The following is a 16,797-nucleotide window of genomic DNA, read 5'->3' as shown; positions in this document are numbered from 1 at the left end:
CATCTTTGGCTGCAGCAGTGGTTTCCTGCACCCACTCTGAAGTATTATGGACTTTGTTATCATTTAACTCTTGTAAAACAATGCAGAGTTGCTAAAGCTAAAGATACTGTGGTAAATTATTAAGTAAGATGTCAGCAGAATAGAAACCCCACCCCATGCTATTTCCACATTTTTTTCCAAAACTCTGACTCTTTTAAAATGGGTGCCACTTTGTGGGGGCTTTTAAGTGACTGCTATTGCTGAAAGGGCATCCAAATAATGACTCTGAGGACAGGACACGTCTACACATCTGACCATCTCTTCTCCAATGCTGTCCCAAACTCAATAGAAAGGCTGTTGAAAATACTCTCTGTTTTCAGAAGTGATCCATTTTTTTAACCTAACAACGGTGTAACACATAAATGTATAGGAACAAATTCACTGGAGCACAAAGGACAAAACCAACCGTTCAGTCCACGTGACAGGAGCTTTGAGATGTTCAATGCTAGAGGCCAGCCTCCCACAAGATGCTGGGCACAGGCTCCCATATAACGAGGCAATGTCATTTTGTGAGTGTGTTGGGTTGCTTATTACCCTTATTACACAACCAGAAAATTCAAACCTTTCTACCCTAACCAGTACATCAGCACTCAAGAGTTTTCTTACTAAAACTTTTGTGAAATTATTTTGCGTGCAATATCACCCACAGTTATGAAAATATGTCAGTGTTTTGATTAAAAATTTCCTAACTTTCAGTGCAGCAGAGCTGAAATCTGAGCTTACAGATGAATAATGGGGTTTGGATACATCCACCTGTACACAAAACAAAGGCTGGAGGGGATGAAAGAGCTGCTAAACTTCCATTCCTCTGCTTTTCATATCTATTCAGCAGGGACGATGCCTTTCAGAACAAATGTTTCAATCTCATGCTCAGCCTTCCAGGGATTTCTTCTTAAATAATACCAAGTTGAAAAACTACAACTTCCATAAATTTAAAAAATATCCCACAGGTAGCTTCTGAAATGTAACAGGGAGCAATTACTGGCAAAGTAGTAGAAAAGTTCTCCTTGCTTTAATGTTTTACAGGCAGCAAACGCTCCACAGAATGCTGCTGTGAGTGTTATGCAGCCCAGGGTAGGCAACAGATGCTCACTCTGAGCCTTCAGCAGAGACGAATGAGCAGTCCTGCAGCTTTTGTATCACCACAGCAGCACACACAGTAAGTTCAATCAGAGCAGAAATGGTCCTAACACATAAAAATTATCAGCAGCACCATTCTGCCAGTCACTCACTGGTGTATTATCAAGTGTTCCTATCCCTGGAGGTTTTCTCCTTTCCCCTAACATTAATTGGGGGAAACGAAACTCATTTTTTCCCCAGATAAAATCATTAAATATTCACTTAATCACAGTGCAGGAAGCAGAATATCCCTACACCTGATCAGCTGTGTGCTGGTGGCATCAGCAGTGCCATGCATGTTCCTTTCCCTCCAGACTTCATCACTGCCCCAGGGACACCCCAGGAAAACACCGGATTTGTAAGTGAAGATGCCTTGTGCTGCTCCTCAAGAAAGCTTCTCGAGACTTGGGTCCAGATAAAATCCATTGGTGAAGGTAACTACACACATCTCAGGAGCAAAACAGGAAAAGGGATAAATTTCACTCACCTCATTTTCTTCTTCTCTATTGCAATCCAGCCGAGAAAACATGCAAAAGAAAACAGAAAGAAGGTGTAAACATCAGGCAGAAACAAGAAAACACCCACAAGCAAAAAGGGCTGCACAGTAGCCCCGTGCCACCATTGTCACCCATCCTGGTGTCACCCACTGCACAGGGACACGGCACTGGTGGGAAGCTCAGAGCCCTGGGTGCTGGCAAACCCTCCAAGAGCAGACGGCAAGCACGATGCTGGCATGGCAGCCAGGAATTGTTTCAACAGAGGTGATGTCGCAAAGATAATGCAGATATCAGTCTGGAAAACGAGGTGTAGTTTAGTGTTTTCCTTGGGAGATGGAAAATAGTTTGTTACATTGTCTTTCTAAGTCCACCAACACTTTTACAAGCAGCCCAATGGACACCTTATTGCTGTATTGCTTTACCCACCAGCCCCAGCTAACATGTACCACACTGCTCAGAATTCCCAAATAAAGCTCCCTGGCATGCAGCTTCTCCCCAACAAGCTGGTGCTGGGCACTGCCTTGGAGAGCATCAGTGAAGTTTTTCCTTTAGGAGACTACATGGAACAATACAAAAGTTTCCTGCCCATAGCTCAGTGGTTACCGACATGGCTTAATCATAAAAACTCATTTGACTTTGGTATTTCCTCCTCAAAAGCACACTGTAACCTCTCTATTTGCACACAGGCAGCCTTTTCCCTCTATATCCTACAAATACAGAGGAAGTTTTCAACAGGACCTTTGCTAAATTTAATGAGCTTCTGACTCATAATTCAGTATTGCTGTGCTGACATGGTCAAAGCTATTGCACAGAAAGGCTCGCAGATTGGCCCTCTAGCATTCAGCTACTCCAAGAACCAATTTCTGGAAAAGAAACCAGAGCTCTGGGTTAGTGCAGCCCTGCAGGGACCCTACGCAACGACAGCACAGCACCAACCAGGTATGTCCCTATTTCAGCAATCATCAGCATGGAATTAGGAGCAACCTCCTCAAAGACCTATCACCAGCAGCAATATACTACCAAGCTCATGTGCAACTGATAAAGCTTAGTAATAGGTAATAAATTATTCTTACAGCAGCAGCAACTGGACTTTTTATTGAGGAAACATGAACCATGAGTTTAAACGAGCTGTGGGAAACACGAAGGGCACATCCATGATTTAGTGGGGTTGGGAACACTGTGAACTCAACACAGAGCAACGCAGAAGGCAGAAGTCCTTTTAGAACAGCACAATGATGTGAACTAGTGCCCCAAAGGCTTCATTTTTAGGATCACAGGAAAAGAGGAGCTGAAGTGGGAATCTCCAAACCCTTCCAACCCCTTCCAAGTTCCCTTTCAACCTAAGCCATTCTAAGATTCTACAGTCAAGACTTTTGGGACACCGTTGTTCTTGATGTTCATATATTCTGAGTTACACGTGAGTGCTGAAGGGGTGAGGACAGCACTGAGGTCAAGCACAACCAGGATCCAACATTGCATCAGTAACCAAATGCACTGTGACACAGCTCAGGATAGCAAGAAGAAATGACTCTTTATTAAAACTTAAAACCACAGATGTTAAGTAGGTATATGCTGGGAGATGGATAACAGAGCTTAGTATTTGCTACCCCAAAAAAGATGTGAATGCCCCATCTCTGGAGGTGCTGAAGGCCAGGCTGGACAGGGCCCTGGCAGCCTAACCTAATGTGTGATCTAGTGACTGGCCTGTGGCAAGGGGTTTGGGACTCACTCACCTCAGAGGTCCCTTCCAACCCAAGCCATTCTATGATTCTATGACAAAGGTAAAGGAATTAAGAATCCATCTTTGCTCCTCTTGCTGGAAAGCTGCATAAAAGCAGCATTAAGACGCGGGCAAGGACACAGAGCTTTTAGCTCAAGCAGAAACTTCTTCCTCTGTCTTGTGATGATACTGCAGAAGAATCAGTGTTGCAGAGAGAAGGAAGCTCTCTGTCCAGCCTCTTCCCTTCCCATTAACTCCTGCTTTGGGACAGCAGGGTGGGAGCGCAGCGCTGGGATGCACTGGGATGGAACGGGGCTACAGGCTGCTGTCTTAGGGCCAGAATTTGGCCAGAGAGAAGCCCACCTGATGACAGCAGACAGCCAGAGGAAGGACAAAGAAGAACGAGGCACTGTGTGAATGAAGCTGCTTGTTTCAGGAGAGAGCAGAGCACGTAGGAGTGGGGCAGGCATTACGTTACCGGCGGTGGGTTTTGTGCAAACATTGGGCAGTATTTCAGGCACCACTCCCTCACTGCAGGCTGTGGGTCACGTTTCCATGTCCTGCCTCTTCCTTTGCCCCGGATCAAACACATAAATAGATTTCCAAAATTAGGCAATGTGTCACTCCTTGCTCAGGAACCAATCAAAGTGCAGTTTCAAAGAGCAACTGTACTACACCTGATTGACAACTGCTAAGTGATGGGTTTGCACGTACCTCAAATGCACAATGCAAGCAAAACCCAAACCCCCACATCATGCACAAGGGTCTGCACCTTGTCCTGGGTATGAGAATAGAAAATAAAGGTATGTGCAAGGGTTTATCATGGTATCATATAATCATGCAAGTTGGAAAAGACCACAAAGATTACCACGTCCCACTGTGAACCTACACCCACAATCATTATGGTTGGAAATGACCTCTGGGTCCAACATTTCTGGTTTGTCCTGGGTACAGTAATAAGAAATAAAGGTGTGTTTTTCTTCTGAGGTTCATCATCTCTGAGGTGCCTGAATGGGCTGTTATGAATGAAACTGCTCTCCTTATGGTGCAACCCCCAGCAGGACCTCCTATGCTACAAAAGCAAATAAATAAAATGCCCTCAGGGTTACGAACTCTGCATGACAAACACTGGATTAAGACAAACTTTTCCTCATCTCCCACATGCCCCTTTTTTTCTTTTTTTTTTTCCTTTTTCTTTTTTCTCTCTTATTTTTTAAGACAGAAAATAGGCAGTCTAAAGCTCTTTTTATCTAAGCATCTGCAGGGCTAACCATCCTGGAAGAGCAAAAAGCCCCCCCCCTGTGCTCTCAGCACCCCTAGCTCCAGGCTGCCCATTTGCAAGTGTTAACGCTGGGCCATCTCAAAGCCTACCTGGTTGACAATTACTTTCTTTTCTTAGGGAAATAAAATGCAAAACCCAAATTCCCCGACCTGGGCACTCAGCAGGAGGAAATGCAGCCCCTAAATTGCAGCCTCAAAATGCAAAATCCCATTGTAGCCTCCAGATCCTTGCTCACCAGGTATGGTTAACAGTGCAGGCAGAACAATGAGGCCAGAACTTGCCTGGAAACTCCTCATTCCAGCAGGATGGTGATGCCAAAGATGAAATCTCCAGGCCAAACCACAGCTACAGCTCTGCACGGGACAAAACACTGCTGCTGGCACAGCTGAACTCAAATAGTTCCATAAAACCTTATAGGTCTGAAGCGTCAGCACAGACTTGGTTTATTAACCTCTAATACATCCAGCTAGGGATTAAAAACTAGGACAAATTAGGAGCAGTCTCTGCATTAACTGAAACAAATACGGTGCTCAATTACTGCCAGCTCTTTTGTAGCACTGCGCTTTTCGTTCCCACGTGTCCCTGCTTCCATTAATATTACACCACTGGGTAACGTCCGACTGCAGAAAAGCAGGCAGTTAACAGCCAGCTCCTTCCCCCAAATAAACCTCCTGGAGGAACAGCTAAAGCACATCCAGGCGGGAAGGGGGAGGGGGGGGTGGGGAAGGAAAATTCAAACCTTTTATTTGAACAGAAGCTTGAAACCAAGCCAATCCGTGCAGAAAATGAGGTCAGTGCAGCTGTAGGCATGGACCTGTCCCCTGCTCACATCCCTGCCTCCCCAGCCCTGCTCTTACTGCTTCCACGATGCTGTGACTCTGCGGTTTTGTACTGTTGTTTTCTGGTTGGATGCTGCTGTGTGTGGTCGGGGGCACGAACCACTTTTCCTGTCCTGGAATATGAAAAACCACTGAGAATTCACCAGGCCAGGTGCACAAGAATCCCATAAAATAAAGATGTGACACAGATAAAGGAAGTTCTCCCACGTCACCCAAAGAGGAGCAGGAGATGCCCACTCACAGTATGATGGAATCATGAAGGTGGGAAAAGACCTCTGAGACCCTCAAGTCCAACCCAGCCCAGCCCTATCATGTCCCTCAGTGCCACATCTCCACGGATCAAGGACGACGACTCCACCACCTCCCCAGGCAGCCTGTACCAATGCACCAGCACTCTTTCAGAGAATAAATTCCTAATATCCAACCTGAACATCCCCAGTGTGTTAGCAATGCCAGCACATTTTAGAGAGTCTATGAACTTTTCCTTTAGGAATTAGACCCAGTGGAGAAAAAAACAATTCCCAGCATTCTCCAGCTTTCTGTTCCAATAAAAGAACCCAGGTCCCTGCTTCTGCCCCAAAATCCATCCTGGAGCCACTGAGCTCACAGCCCCATCTCTGCCCACTGCAGTCAGCACAGGGCACACCTAAAGAATTCGAGTGTTAAAGTTTTACACCATGACAGCAATCATCACAGGCGATGCTGTTCCCATGGCAGCAGTGTGAAGGATCACCAAGAGCAGCGGTGCAGGGAGGGGTTAATCACCACGTGGATGGCAACAAAAGGGTGGGGAGGCAATGGGATAAGATGTTGAGGGGCAAGCTTTGCTCTCGGCCACAAAAAGAGGGCACAGTTTCACCCTAAAATGAGGCGTCTGTGTATGTGGGAGCACCTGTCCTTGAGAAGCCTCCTGCTCCCAGAGCAGGGAAGGAGGGATTTGTTAGCAGCATTTAGTTGGCGTCCTCATCAGCAGAACTAAGTGGGATCTCTGTTAGATAATCCCTGAAGCAAAATCACCTCCTTGGAACTTTAGCAGGTAGTACAAGCTGCAATAAAAGGGAATGTTTTCAGCATGCAGAGTGCTCTTCAGTTGTGTTTTCCCAAAGTGATGCAATTAACTCTGAAAATGTGAGTGTCCTCAGGCAGTGAGTCTGTCCTCCAATCACAGTGCCTGTCTGTTCACCAAGCATGATGCACGTCTGTCCATGGCTGCCTCCAAGCAGGGTGTCTGTCCATCCAGGGCTGCCAAAGTTTCCTGTGCCTCCATCCCACACTCCCCAGCACCCAGCCATTCTCTGCCAGCCCTCAGGCAGATTCACTGCCCCGGCACAAGCAGGAGCACGTTCCTTCCCCCAGCACAGAAGCTGAGCTCCTGTTGCACCTCTCACCAACACTCCCACATGCCAGAGGGTAACAGCCCTGAGACCCAGAGCTGCACCCCACCCAGAGAAGCAGCAAACACCTCAGCACCCCAGTGCAAGCTGACAGAAGTGCCCTCTAATTTCATTCACAACCAGTATCCTGCCATGTACTGGGCAGGATAGAAAGGCTGGCTAAGCACGTGCTGAAATGATCTGCTTTAACTGAGTTAAAAGATGCTAGATGGCAGGAAATTAACTGCAGTGTGTAAATCCTGCTTAAATAAAGTCACTACATCTCGCTCCTGAGCACCATCAGCACACAACTCAACCCCACAGCTTCCCTGCAGCACAGGAGGCTGAGAAACCCGAAATTAAAAAACTCAATTAAAAAAATAAACCAAGCTCAAACTTCTGTGCACACTTACACTCACTGCTACCGGCTTCGCTGTCGGCTGGCATCACGGAGTCAGCAGTGTGGGCACCATGCAGGGCTCAGCACTGACCATGCAGCTCCACTGCACCTCACTGCAATGAGGGCTGTGTGCTAAAAGGGGGAAAAAAACAAAAAGGAAAGGCAGCCCCTCCCCTAGGGCAGCCCTGCCAGCAGGGGCTTCTACCCCTGCTCCTCCTCCTCTTTCCCCCACAGGAGGGCTCATAGACCTCGAGCAGGTATTTGCAGGCATCCAGATGCTGCTTGCCATGCATGCACTTCACCTGCAGGGAGCTGAGCAGGGGCAGTACATCCATCCTCCCCACCTGAAGTCATCACATCCCCACCTAAGTCATCCTATCCCTACCTGAGGTTGCCAGCATGGCATCCTACAGCCACGAGTGCCATGTGGCAAGCAGAGACTGGGTGCAACAGGCTGTCTTTGTCACCAAAAATATCTCACAGGTAAATACCTAGCTCTGGTGGCACACAGACTGTGCTTGCAAAAGCCTGCAGCAAGTCCCACTCCCCAGACCAGCTGGTGGTAAAGCTCTGAGGTGCCTGAAATAAAGGAGAAAGCTCAACTGCTCAGCACAATAGAGACATCACATGCTAAGTTTGGCCAGACCTCATCTCACACATCAGCAACTGAAGTACCTACATCTGAACTGCATGTCACTGCAATCCATCCTGCCACAGCAGGCACACTCTGGATGCAATTCTGCCTCTTTTGAGTGTCTGCTGCAGAATGATTGTGCTGTGGCTCTGCTGGTGGTGCTGGCAGGTACCTTAGCATCAAACCTGCCTGGTGTGATTTCATCAGATGGAAACATCAATGCTGCCAACACACAGGTGCAGGCAGAGAAATGCCACCTGTGATTTTCAGAGTGGAAATACATCACCTTATTGCTTCTCTACATCCCAAAGCAGAACCAGCATGTGCCTCCTCTCCCAGCAAAACATCTGTGCTCACCTCAAACCAGAACCATATGTGATGAGGAGGTGCTTTCCAGCATGCAGGTGTCCCTAACATCACACAGCAGAGACGGTGTTCTGCAGGAAAAATGTCAGCCCTTACCACACTGTGTCCCACATTGCTCATTTTCCTTGCACTGAAAGCCACATCAGCTCTAGCCCTCCTCTCTCCTTTTCACATTCTCCATCCCATCACACGCTGAGCGTCTTCTCATCCATGTCTGCACATCTCCCTCCAGATGCAAAGCAACCACCTCTCCTTGAGCGATGTCTTCTGTTTGCAAATGGGGTCCAAAGGGTAGAAATCACATCTCTTGCCCTGTAGCCCAAAAAAACTGTTGTTTCAGTGGGATAGCTAAAATACTGCCATACATGAGACAAGCTTAAGTGGAAACTCCAACTGGGAATCCTTACCATATTTATTTCCTATGCCATTACAGATGAAGCTTAATCTTCTATGACAAAACCTGCCCAGCAGGTTAAGTCAGCAGCGAAAGACACCTTGAATGCCACTATTCTGCCCTAGGAAGGGCCATCAATTCAATAAAAGAAAAGAAAAACAAACACTTGAAGAACTGAAGGCTGTATATCAAACTGTTGGGAATAACCTGAGTGCAGCACAGAGAAGGAAGTATGGCCATAACCTGCAGCCCTCTGACTGCTCCCACTGCCGGCAGCATCACAGCTGGTTGCTGTGGCAATGACAAACACAAGCCAGAGCAGATAAACATAACCTGCATCCTCCTCAGAACAGAAACTGGCAATAGAAACATAAGCTGGAAGTGAGCTGCTCCAGCCACCTCCAAACATGTAGCTCTGAAGTTCTCCTGGCAGAGGAAGAAGCACACAGAATGGCTTTCCATTAATTCAGGAAGACGCAAACATCTGCGGATGCATTTCAAACCTGAAGGCACTCATGCAGCAGTCACACGGTGCTTTGGGAACTGTAAAACCCTTTAGTACGACCACAAAGCAACTGCTTGCAGTCCTTGGAATGGCACCGAACCCACTGCACATAGCAGAGTTTGCAGGGACATGGCTGCAGAAGAGCTCAGCTATTTCCCTCTCATCTCCCCAGACTCACCGCTGCCTCCTCCTCCTCCTCCTCTCACTTTATTATTTCCACCAATTTCTTCTTTATTACAGTTTCTATTTCACTTCATCCTCAGATTCTGCCCTCTGGACAGTTTTCACCATGAGCTGGAGCCCTGCAATTGATCCCAAAAGAATAAAACCTGGTGCTGAGAGGCACCTGCAGGAAGGGGGCACCTTCTGGAGAGGTCAAAGAACTATCAGAAGTCAAAATAAAATCACACAATCCATTGCAGCAAGCATCCTACCAAACAAACAGAAAGAACATGGCCAAACTTCTGTCTTCTCCAGGCTCCTTCTCAGAGAAACCAACCCTCCTGGTCAACAAAACTGAAAAGAAAGAAGTGTTTGGGACAGCATAAAACAAACAACTAAAGACACCAATCACAGCAGTGGGGTTGGAAATTGATGATCCTTGGGGTCCCTTCCAACCCAAGCCATTCTATGATTCCAAAGTCAGCCTATGTTCAACACATGCATAAGGATGATATATTTAGCACTCCACTAACACTCTCCAACACAGGACATTGCAGCGACAGCCACGTCACGTATTCATTTTTAAGTGTGCTTTCTTTAACCTGCTCCAAGGGAAATATTAAATTGCACAGGAAAAGAATTAAAAAGAAAAAAATTAATTACGCCAACCAAACTACCTGAAAGTCTTCTCAATCCAGTACCAGGGTTCTGGGTCTCCTCCCCGAGCTGTCACCTAACTGCAGTATGCACAGGAGCTGAGCTTATATCCTAGTGCACATGCACAGTAAGCAAGGAGCATTTAATTATCCACACATGTGCAGGTGACTAAAGGTGCATGGGACTATTTTGAAATAGAGATGTACTGCTGGGTAGCCTGCAGCTGCTGCTATTCCCTGTTTCACACCTTTGCAGCAGAACATCCTGAGGCTGGGTTGGGGTTCTCCATCTCATCCACACGTACTGCTCCATGCAGAGCATCTTCACCCACATCTGGTCTGTCCCTGAGCAGCACTGCTCACCCACAGCCCTCACACAGACAGCTTGGAAACTCACAGGAAAAGAGCATTTCCAGCACGCTCATGCTGCCAACTCCAGGCAAAACACATTATTCCTATTTATAGGAATCTGAATTGGCTGAAAACACAGGAGCCTCATCTGACCACAGCCAAAGCGTGTATCTTTTGGTGGTGGTGGTTTTCCTTTTTCACTGTCCCTTGAAGTTACACCTGAGGAACAAAGACAATGCAAGAGCCAAAAGGTCCTCAGAAATCACACATAAATAGGTCATGTAACCTCTAATGACAGTGCTGTTCTTCCTGGCTTGTGTTCAACCCAGCAACTCAACATCAACTCAACAGGTTGGCAACCCTGCACATAGCAGGTGGGTTGAAACTAGATGATCACTGTGGTCCCTTTCAACCCAGGCCATTCTATGATTCTATGATTCTCAGACCTGCTGGAGCTCAGGGAGCAATGGGACACCACTCTCAGACACAGGGATTGGGTGGTGCTGCATGGAGCCACGAGCTGGGTCTGGTGGTCCTGTGGGTCCCTTCCAACTCAAGATGTTGTGTGACCATATGGTTCTATCGCTGTATGGGCACTCCTGCTGTCCCTTCTGCCCTGTAGGCAGCCCTACAGACAGCACAGGGCCACATAATGTGCACAAGCAGCTGTCCTTTCAGCAGGTAAATCTGAATGCTTAAAAAGCATTATTCCATAAATAAGCTGACTTTTCAGATGCACACATAATGTATTAATTCATAAGCGCATCACTTAAAAACTCTCTCCTGCACCCAGACAGCAAAACCCAAGCTCCTCCTTCACTATTCTCAATTTTCCACCCCATGAGACCAACATTAGTCTCCTCCATACAGGAAATACAGGTGTAAACCCAAGGTTCCAGCTTCACTATCAGCTTTCTGATGGTTTAGAGCACACGTGAAGACCTAAGTTTGGATATTTAACCACATTTTCCCCATTTGCCTGCCAGCAGCATCTGTCCAGAGCTGAAAGTACGGAGGTCACCGACTGTTCTCCCCAGAGAGAAGCAGAAAATAGAACCCTACTGCCTATGGGAAGCAAAAAAAAGAAAAAAACCAACAACAAACCAGTCAAGTCCCAAAGTAGAATCACAGAATCATTAAGGTTGAAAAAGACCTCTGAGACTCCCAGCTCCTCACCATGCCCACTGACCACATTCCTCAGTGCCACATCCCCACAGTTCTGGAACACCCCCAGGGATGGTGACCCCACCAGCTCCCTGGGCAGCCTGTGCCACTGCATCACCACTCACTGCTCTTTCTGCCCGCAAACAGCCAAAGGCTTGAGTGTCTACAACTGTGACATAGCAACAGCCACAATAAAACCCTGAAATTTCAGACTGCTTGGATTCATTTCAGGTACACTGATAAAACCGTTCCAGTGTGCAAACAACAAGTCCTGGCCCTGCCAAACCACCTGGACTAGTGTCCTCTGTCCCCAAGTGCCACCAGCTTCACAGCGTCTGCCCGCAGTGGCTGAGGACAGCATCACCCCAAGAGGAGCTGACTTCATGTTGGTGATGCCTACCTGTAGGAGAAAGCAAAGCAAGAGATGGGTGATACCACTGCAGCACGTGGACATGCTGTGCTGCTTTCTGCTTCTGAACAGGAGGTGAGGACATCCACAGGACTCAGGGTAACTCACATCACCCCACACGACAGCAGCCCCGTAAAGTGTCTCTCTCCACTTAGCCTTCTGCTGTTGTTGGTATGCTGGGACCAATTTCCATCTCTGGATCAGCTGTGCACCCAACAGTGCACCCAATACCACTTCAACACAAACAACACATGTCCACATGGTCAACTCTGGCACCAGGACAACTGGGAGAGGCCCTGGCACTGCTGCCCAAAGAGCTGAGGTGCCCCATTCCATCTCTGGAGGTATGCAGTGTCAGGCTGGACAGGGCCCTGGGCAGCCTGAGCTGGTGGGGGCAGACAGTGCACAGCAGGGGGTTGGAGCTGCATGATCTTTAAGGTCCCTTCCAACCCAAACCATTTCATGATTTTAAGATGCCACAATTCCTGACCCCAGGAGGGGCTGCCAGTGCTGCTCAGGATGAACCTGGATCCCATTAGCCAAGCAAATGCACCGGTGCCAGCTCACCAGAACCTCTCTGCTACCATCAAGACTCCATCACTCACCATCAGCATGCACTCAACGCATCACCTCACCAGCCATCCAGTTCCTACCCCAACAGCTCCCACCTCCTGCAGCCAGCACAAAGTACAAACACCCCGATGCCTCCTGATGGCTTTCAATGTCTCAACCCAGATTAATTACCCCAAGAACCTCTGCAGTGAGATTGTTTCACAAGGAGCGCTTCTGTAAAGAAACTCTTAAACAAATGGCTCTGGCTTCTCCAAGCAGCCCACATCTGCAATGCACAGGGATGGTTTTAGGTGAGAAGCAAAGGTGTCCTAGAACCGACCTGCAGCACAACGCTTGGTTTGACACCAAACGTCACATGTCTCTCCGGCCTCTGGGGACAGCAGCTGATTCACTCTAAAGTACTCCAAAATGCAAAACACTTTTTGTGTTTTTAAACTTTGCTGCCTAATAGTAGAGCCACTTGAAAGCAAGAGCACCTCCTGGGCTGCTAAGAACCAGGAAAGCTCACAACAACCACAAGCGTGGTGCCCACCTCCTTCTTGCTTCTTCTCCCAGTGCACGGTCATGTCTTGGGAGAACCCCAAGAACACAGCCAGCGAAATCCAACCCCAACCCAACATGAAACCTTCTGTCTCTCCCTAATTTTAGCCAACTCAAATGCAGACATCACTCAGCCAGGCATTGTTTCAGCCAAAACAAATCCAGAGGGTGGTGGTGCACCAGAACAGGTTGCCCAAGAGGTTGTGGATGCCCCATCCCTGGAGGCATTCAAGGCTAGGCTGGATGTGGCTCTGGGCAGCCTGGTCTGCTGGTTGGTGACCCTGCACATAGCAGGGGGTTGGAACTAGATGATCACTGTGGTCCTTTTCAACCCATGCTGTTCTATGAGTCTATGATTCAGAACAGGAGTGCGGTGCCCACTGTGCTTCTTTCCTCCCACCCCACAGTTGTGCCTTGGTAGAACCCCAAGAACCAGAACTAGCGAACCCAACCCCAAACCAAGACAAAATCCCCCAACTCTCCCTAATTTTAGGGGATTCTAACGAGGGCATCGCTCAGCCGAGCATCATTAAAGTGCAAAGAGACCCTCAGCCATTCAAGGTGGGCAGGCACCCAGGCTTTTTGCTCTGCTGTCCTTGCCCGAAGTGCCATTCCCAGCTCTGCCTCCATCCCACATCAGCACGGGCTGCCTGTCCGGAGTGCTCCCCTGCTTCCAGCCCGGAGCTGAGCGCCCATCAGCACCGCCGCAAACACATTTGCACGGAGCGCCCCGATCCTGCAAGGAGGAAGGCTAAAAAAAAAATGCAAAAATATCGTTCCGAAACAACAAGGAAAAAAAAAAAAAAAAAAGAAAAAGGAGACACTGCTACCAACTACTGAACCACTCCGTGGGACACGGCAATAAAACCGTGACGCGGGGAGCGGCTCCCCGGTGGGGAACGCACAGACACAAGGCGGCTCCCCTCCTCCTCCCAGCGCGGCTCGGTGACCTCTTCCCGCTGTCAGGAAATGGGGGTGAGGGCTGGAGGGACAAAAAGCGCAGAGCTCAGGCCCCGTTACTCCGCACACCGACCAGAAGGCCCTGCCGGAGGCCCGGGACACGTCCGCACCGCCCCGGCCTCCTCGGCCCAGGCCCCGCCGCGTGGCCCCGCCGCCCGCACCCCGCCAAGGCCGCGCCGTCCCCGTTCCCTCCCGCCGCTCCGTTCCGCCCCGCCGCCTCGCGCTCCCCGCCCGGCCTCCCCCCCGCCGGCGCCCGGCCGCGGCGCTCACGCAAGGCCGGGGATGCGCGGCCTACCGCCTCCCCGCGGGGCGCGGAGCCCCAGCAGGCCGCAGGCCGCGCTTACTCCGGGGTCGGGTGCTCCGGGTCGTAGAAGTCCCCCATGGTGGGACGGGCGACGTCGCGGGGTCGGGAGGGCAGCGCGGCCCCTCCCGCAGGCAGGGCCGGGCCGGGAGCCCCTCTCCGCCCTCCGAGCCCGGTGGGGCTCGGCTCCGCGGCCGCCGCCTCACATCCTCCGTGGGGCCCCGCGCTGCAGCGGCCGCCGGCGGGGCCCCGCCATCCGCGCCGCGCCGTGCCCTGCCCGCCCGCCGAGCGCCGATCCGCCCCGGCCCGGCCCGGCTCCTCCCCGCCGCGACGTCCGCGCCGCCGCCGCCGCTCCCGCTCCCCCCCCGCTTCCGAACGGGGCTGCGGAGCGGCGCCGGGATCCGGCGGGACCCACCGGGACAGCCGGGATCCGACCGGCCGGCCGGCACCACCGGGACAAGCGGGACCCGGCGGGACAACCACCAGCCACCCCCCACCCCGGGCAGCCGGGACAACCGGGACACAACGGGACAACCAGGACCCAATGGGACAACCGGTACCAATGGGACAACCAGAACCCTATGGGACAACCAGAACCCTATGGGACAACCGGTACCAATGGGACAACCGAGACCCAATGGGACAACCACTCCCCCATCCCCCCACCTCAGGTAACCGTGACAACTGGGACCCAGCAGGACAACCAGGATCCAACAGGACAACCAGGACCCAATGGGACATCCGGTACCAATGGGACAACCAGGACCCAACGGGAGAACCAGGACCCAATAAGACAACCAGTACCAACGGGACAACCAGGACCCAATGGGACAACCACCCCCCCACTCCCCACCCTGGGCAACTGGGACAACTGGGACCCAGCGGGACAACCAGGACCCATTGGGACAACTGGTACCAATGGGACAACCAGAACCCCATGGGACAACCATCCCCCCACTCCCCACCCCGGGCAACCAGGGCAACTGGGACCCAGCAGGACAACCAGGACCCATTGGGACAACCAGTACCAATGGGACAACCACCCCCCTACCTGGGGCAACCAGGACTAAGTGGGACCCAATGGGACAACCAGGACCCGATGGGAAAACCACCCTCCCACTGCCCACCCTGGGTAACCAGGACAACTGGGACCCAGTGGGACAACTGGGACCCAACAGAACAACCAGGACAACCAGGATGTCACAGGGCAGTCTGGAAATCAACATTCACTGGGACAGCTAGTATCTACTGGGACAACCAGGACTAAGTAGGACAACTAGCATCTACTGGGACTAAACAGGACAGCCAGCACCTACCAGGATAACCTGGTACCAAACAAGGCAACCAGAACCTACTGGGACAAGTGTGACTACCAGCACCCAGTGGGACAACTGGGTCTCAACAGAGCAACCAGCTTCCTTTCGGGGCTGCCAAAATAACTAAGACAACCAGTGCCCAACAGGATAACTGGGGCCTTTGGGATCACTGAGACCCCCAGGATCAGCACCAGGACTCTGTCATTCCTGGGACCACCAAGAACTCCAGGATCACCACTGAGACACTTGAGACCAGTGGGAGCCCCAGGATCAGCTCTGAGACCTCAGGGATCAGTACCGGGATCCGTGGGATCAACAGGGCCTCTGGGATCAGCACCAACACACTGTCACCCCTGGGACAACCAGCAACCCCATGATCACCCCCTGGGACAATCAAGACTTTTGGAATCATCAGAAATGCCAGGATCAGCCCCTCACCCCAAAAAACTGGCAACCCCCTGGACTACCTCCTGAGATCATTGCTGGGATCACTCACACCCAAGGGTATGGGACACAAGCACCCCTGGGACAACCAGCACCACCAGGACAACCAGCAGCCCAGAATCACTCTGCAGGATCTCCAGGGATCCATCACACCCATGGACATTGGGACAGGACACAGCACCCCAGCACACGAACACCCCAGGATGGCTAAAAGCTGCTCTTGCCCCTTTCAAAGATTATTTTATTTCTCCCTGAGGGAGAGCTCATTTCCTTGGGAAATTCTGCCTGGGCTGAACTTCCAGCTGCTTTATAAGCCTCTGGAAATTGATTATTACAAAGAAAAGGCTGATGTACACACACTGTTATCACTAGCCCTTGGGCTGAGCAGGCGATATTACAGCAACAAAGTAAACTGCAAGGAATTAAAGCCAAGCAAACAGCTTGGATTAATTAATTTTCCCAGCGTTTCAGGTGAAAATCCCCAGCTCAGGATGTTGTAACTCATGGTAGATGCAGCAGCCCACAAAGCTTCAGCAAGGAGCAGGTGGAAGGAAGAAGAGTTACAGCAATGGGCTGTGTGTCGCACTGCAGTGGGGATGTCCCACATCCAGGTCATCCATGCAAACCAGAGCAGGCTGTGGAGGAGAGGTTGCCCTTCCCAGCCATGGTTCTGTGTGGGATGCGGTCAGCAGAGGACTCAGCAGCCCTCAGTGTGCTCTGCTCAATGCTGGAGGTGGCAGCAGCCTGGCAAAG

The 16,797-nt window shown here is 50.5% G+C and overlaps 1 protein-coding gene across 1 annotated transcript in view; it reads right to left on the bottom strand.

Moving 5' to 3' along the window:
* SETD2 (SET domain containing 2, histone lysine methyltransferase) overlaps nucleotides 1-14,494 on the bottom strand; it is a 54,579-nt gene extending 40,085 nt beyond the window's left edge. The window contains exons 1-2 of the mRNA XM_031607778.2: nucleotides 14,328-14,494; nucleotides 1,646-1,661 (exon numbers count right to left, since the gene is read on the bottom strand). Of these exons, the coding sequence (XP_031463638.2) occupies nucleotides 1,646-1,661; nucleotides 14,328-14,365 (54 nt within the window). The 5' untranslated portion in view covers nucleotides 14,366-14,494. The remainder of the gene's footprint in view (nucleotides 1-1,645; nucleotides 1,662-14,327) is intronic.
* Nucleotides 14,495-16,797: the final 2,303 nt, after the last annotated feature.

The sequence above is a fragment of the Phasianus colchicus genome, chromosome 6, assembly GCF_987193195.1.
Source record: "Phasianus colchicus chromosome 6, bPhaCol1.hap1.1, whole genome shotgun sequence".
NCBI lineage: Eukaryota > Metazoa > Chordata > Aves > Galliformes > Phasianidae > Phasianus > Phasianus colchicus.
This window is presented reverse-complemented; position numbering and strand designations above follow the sequence as displayed.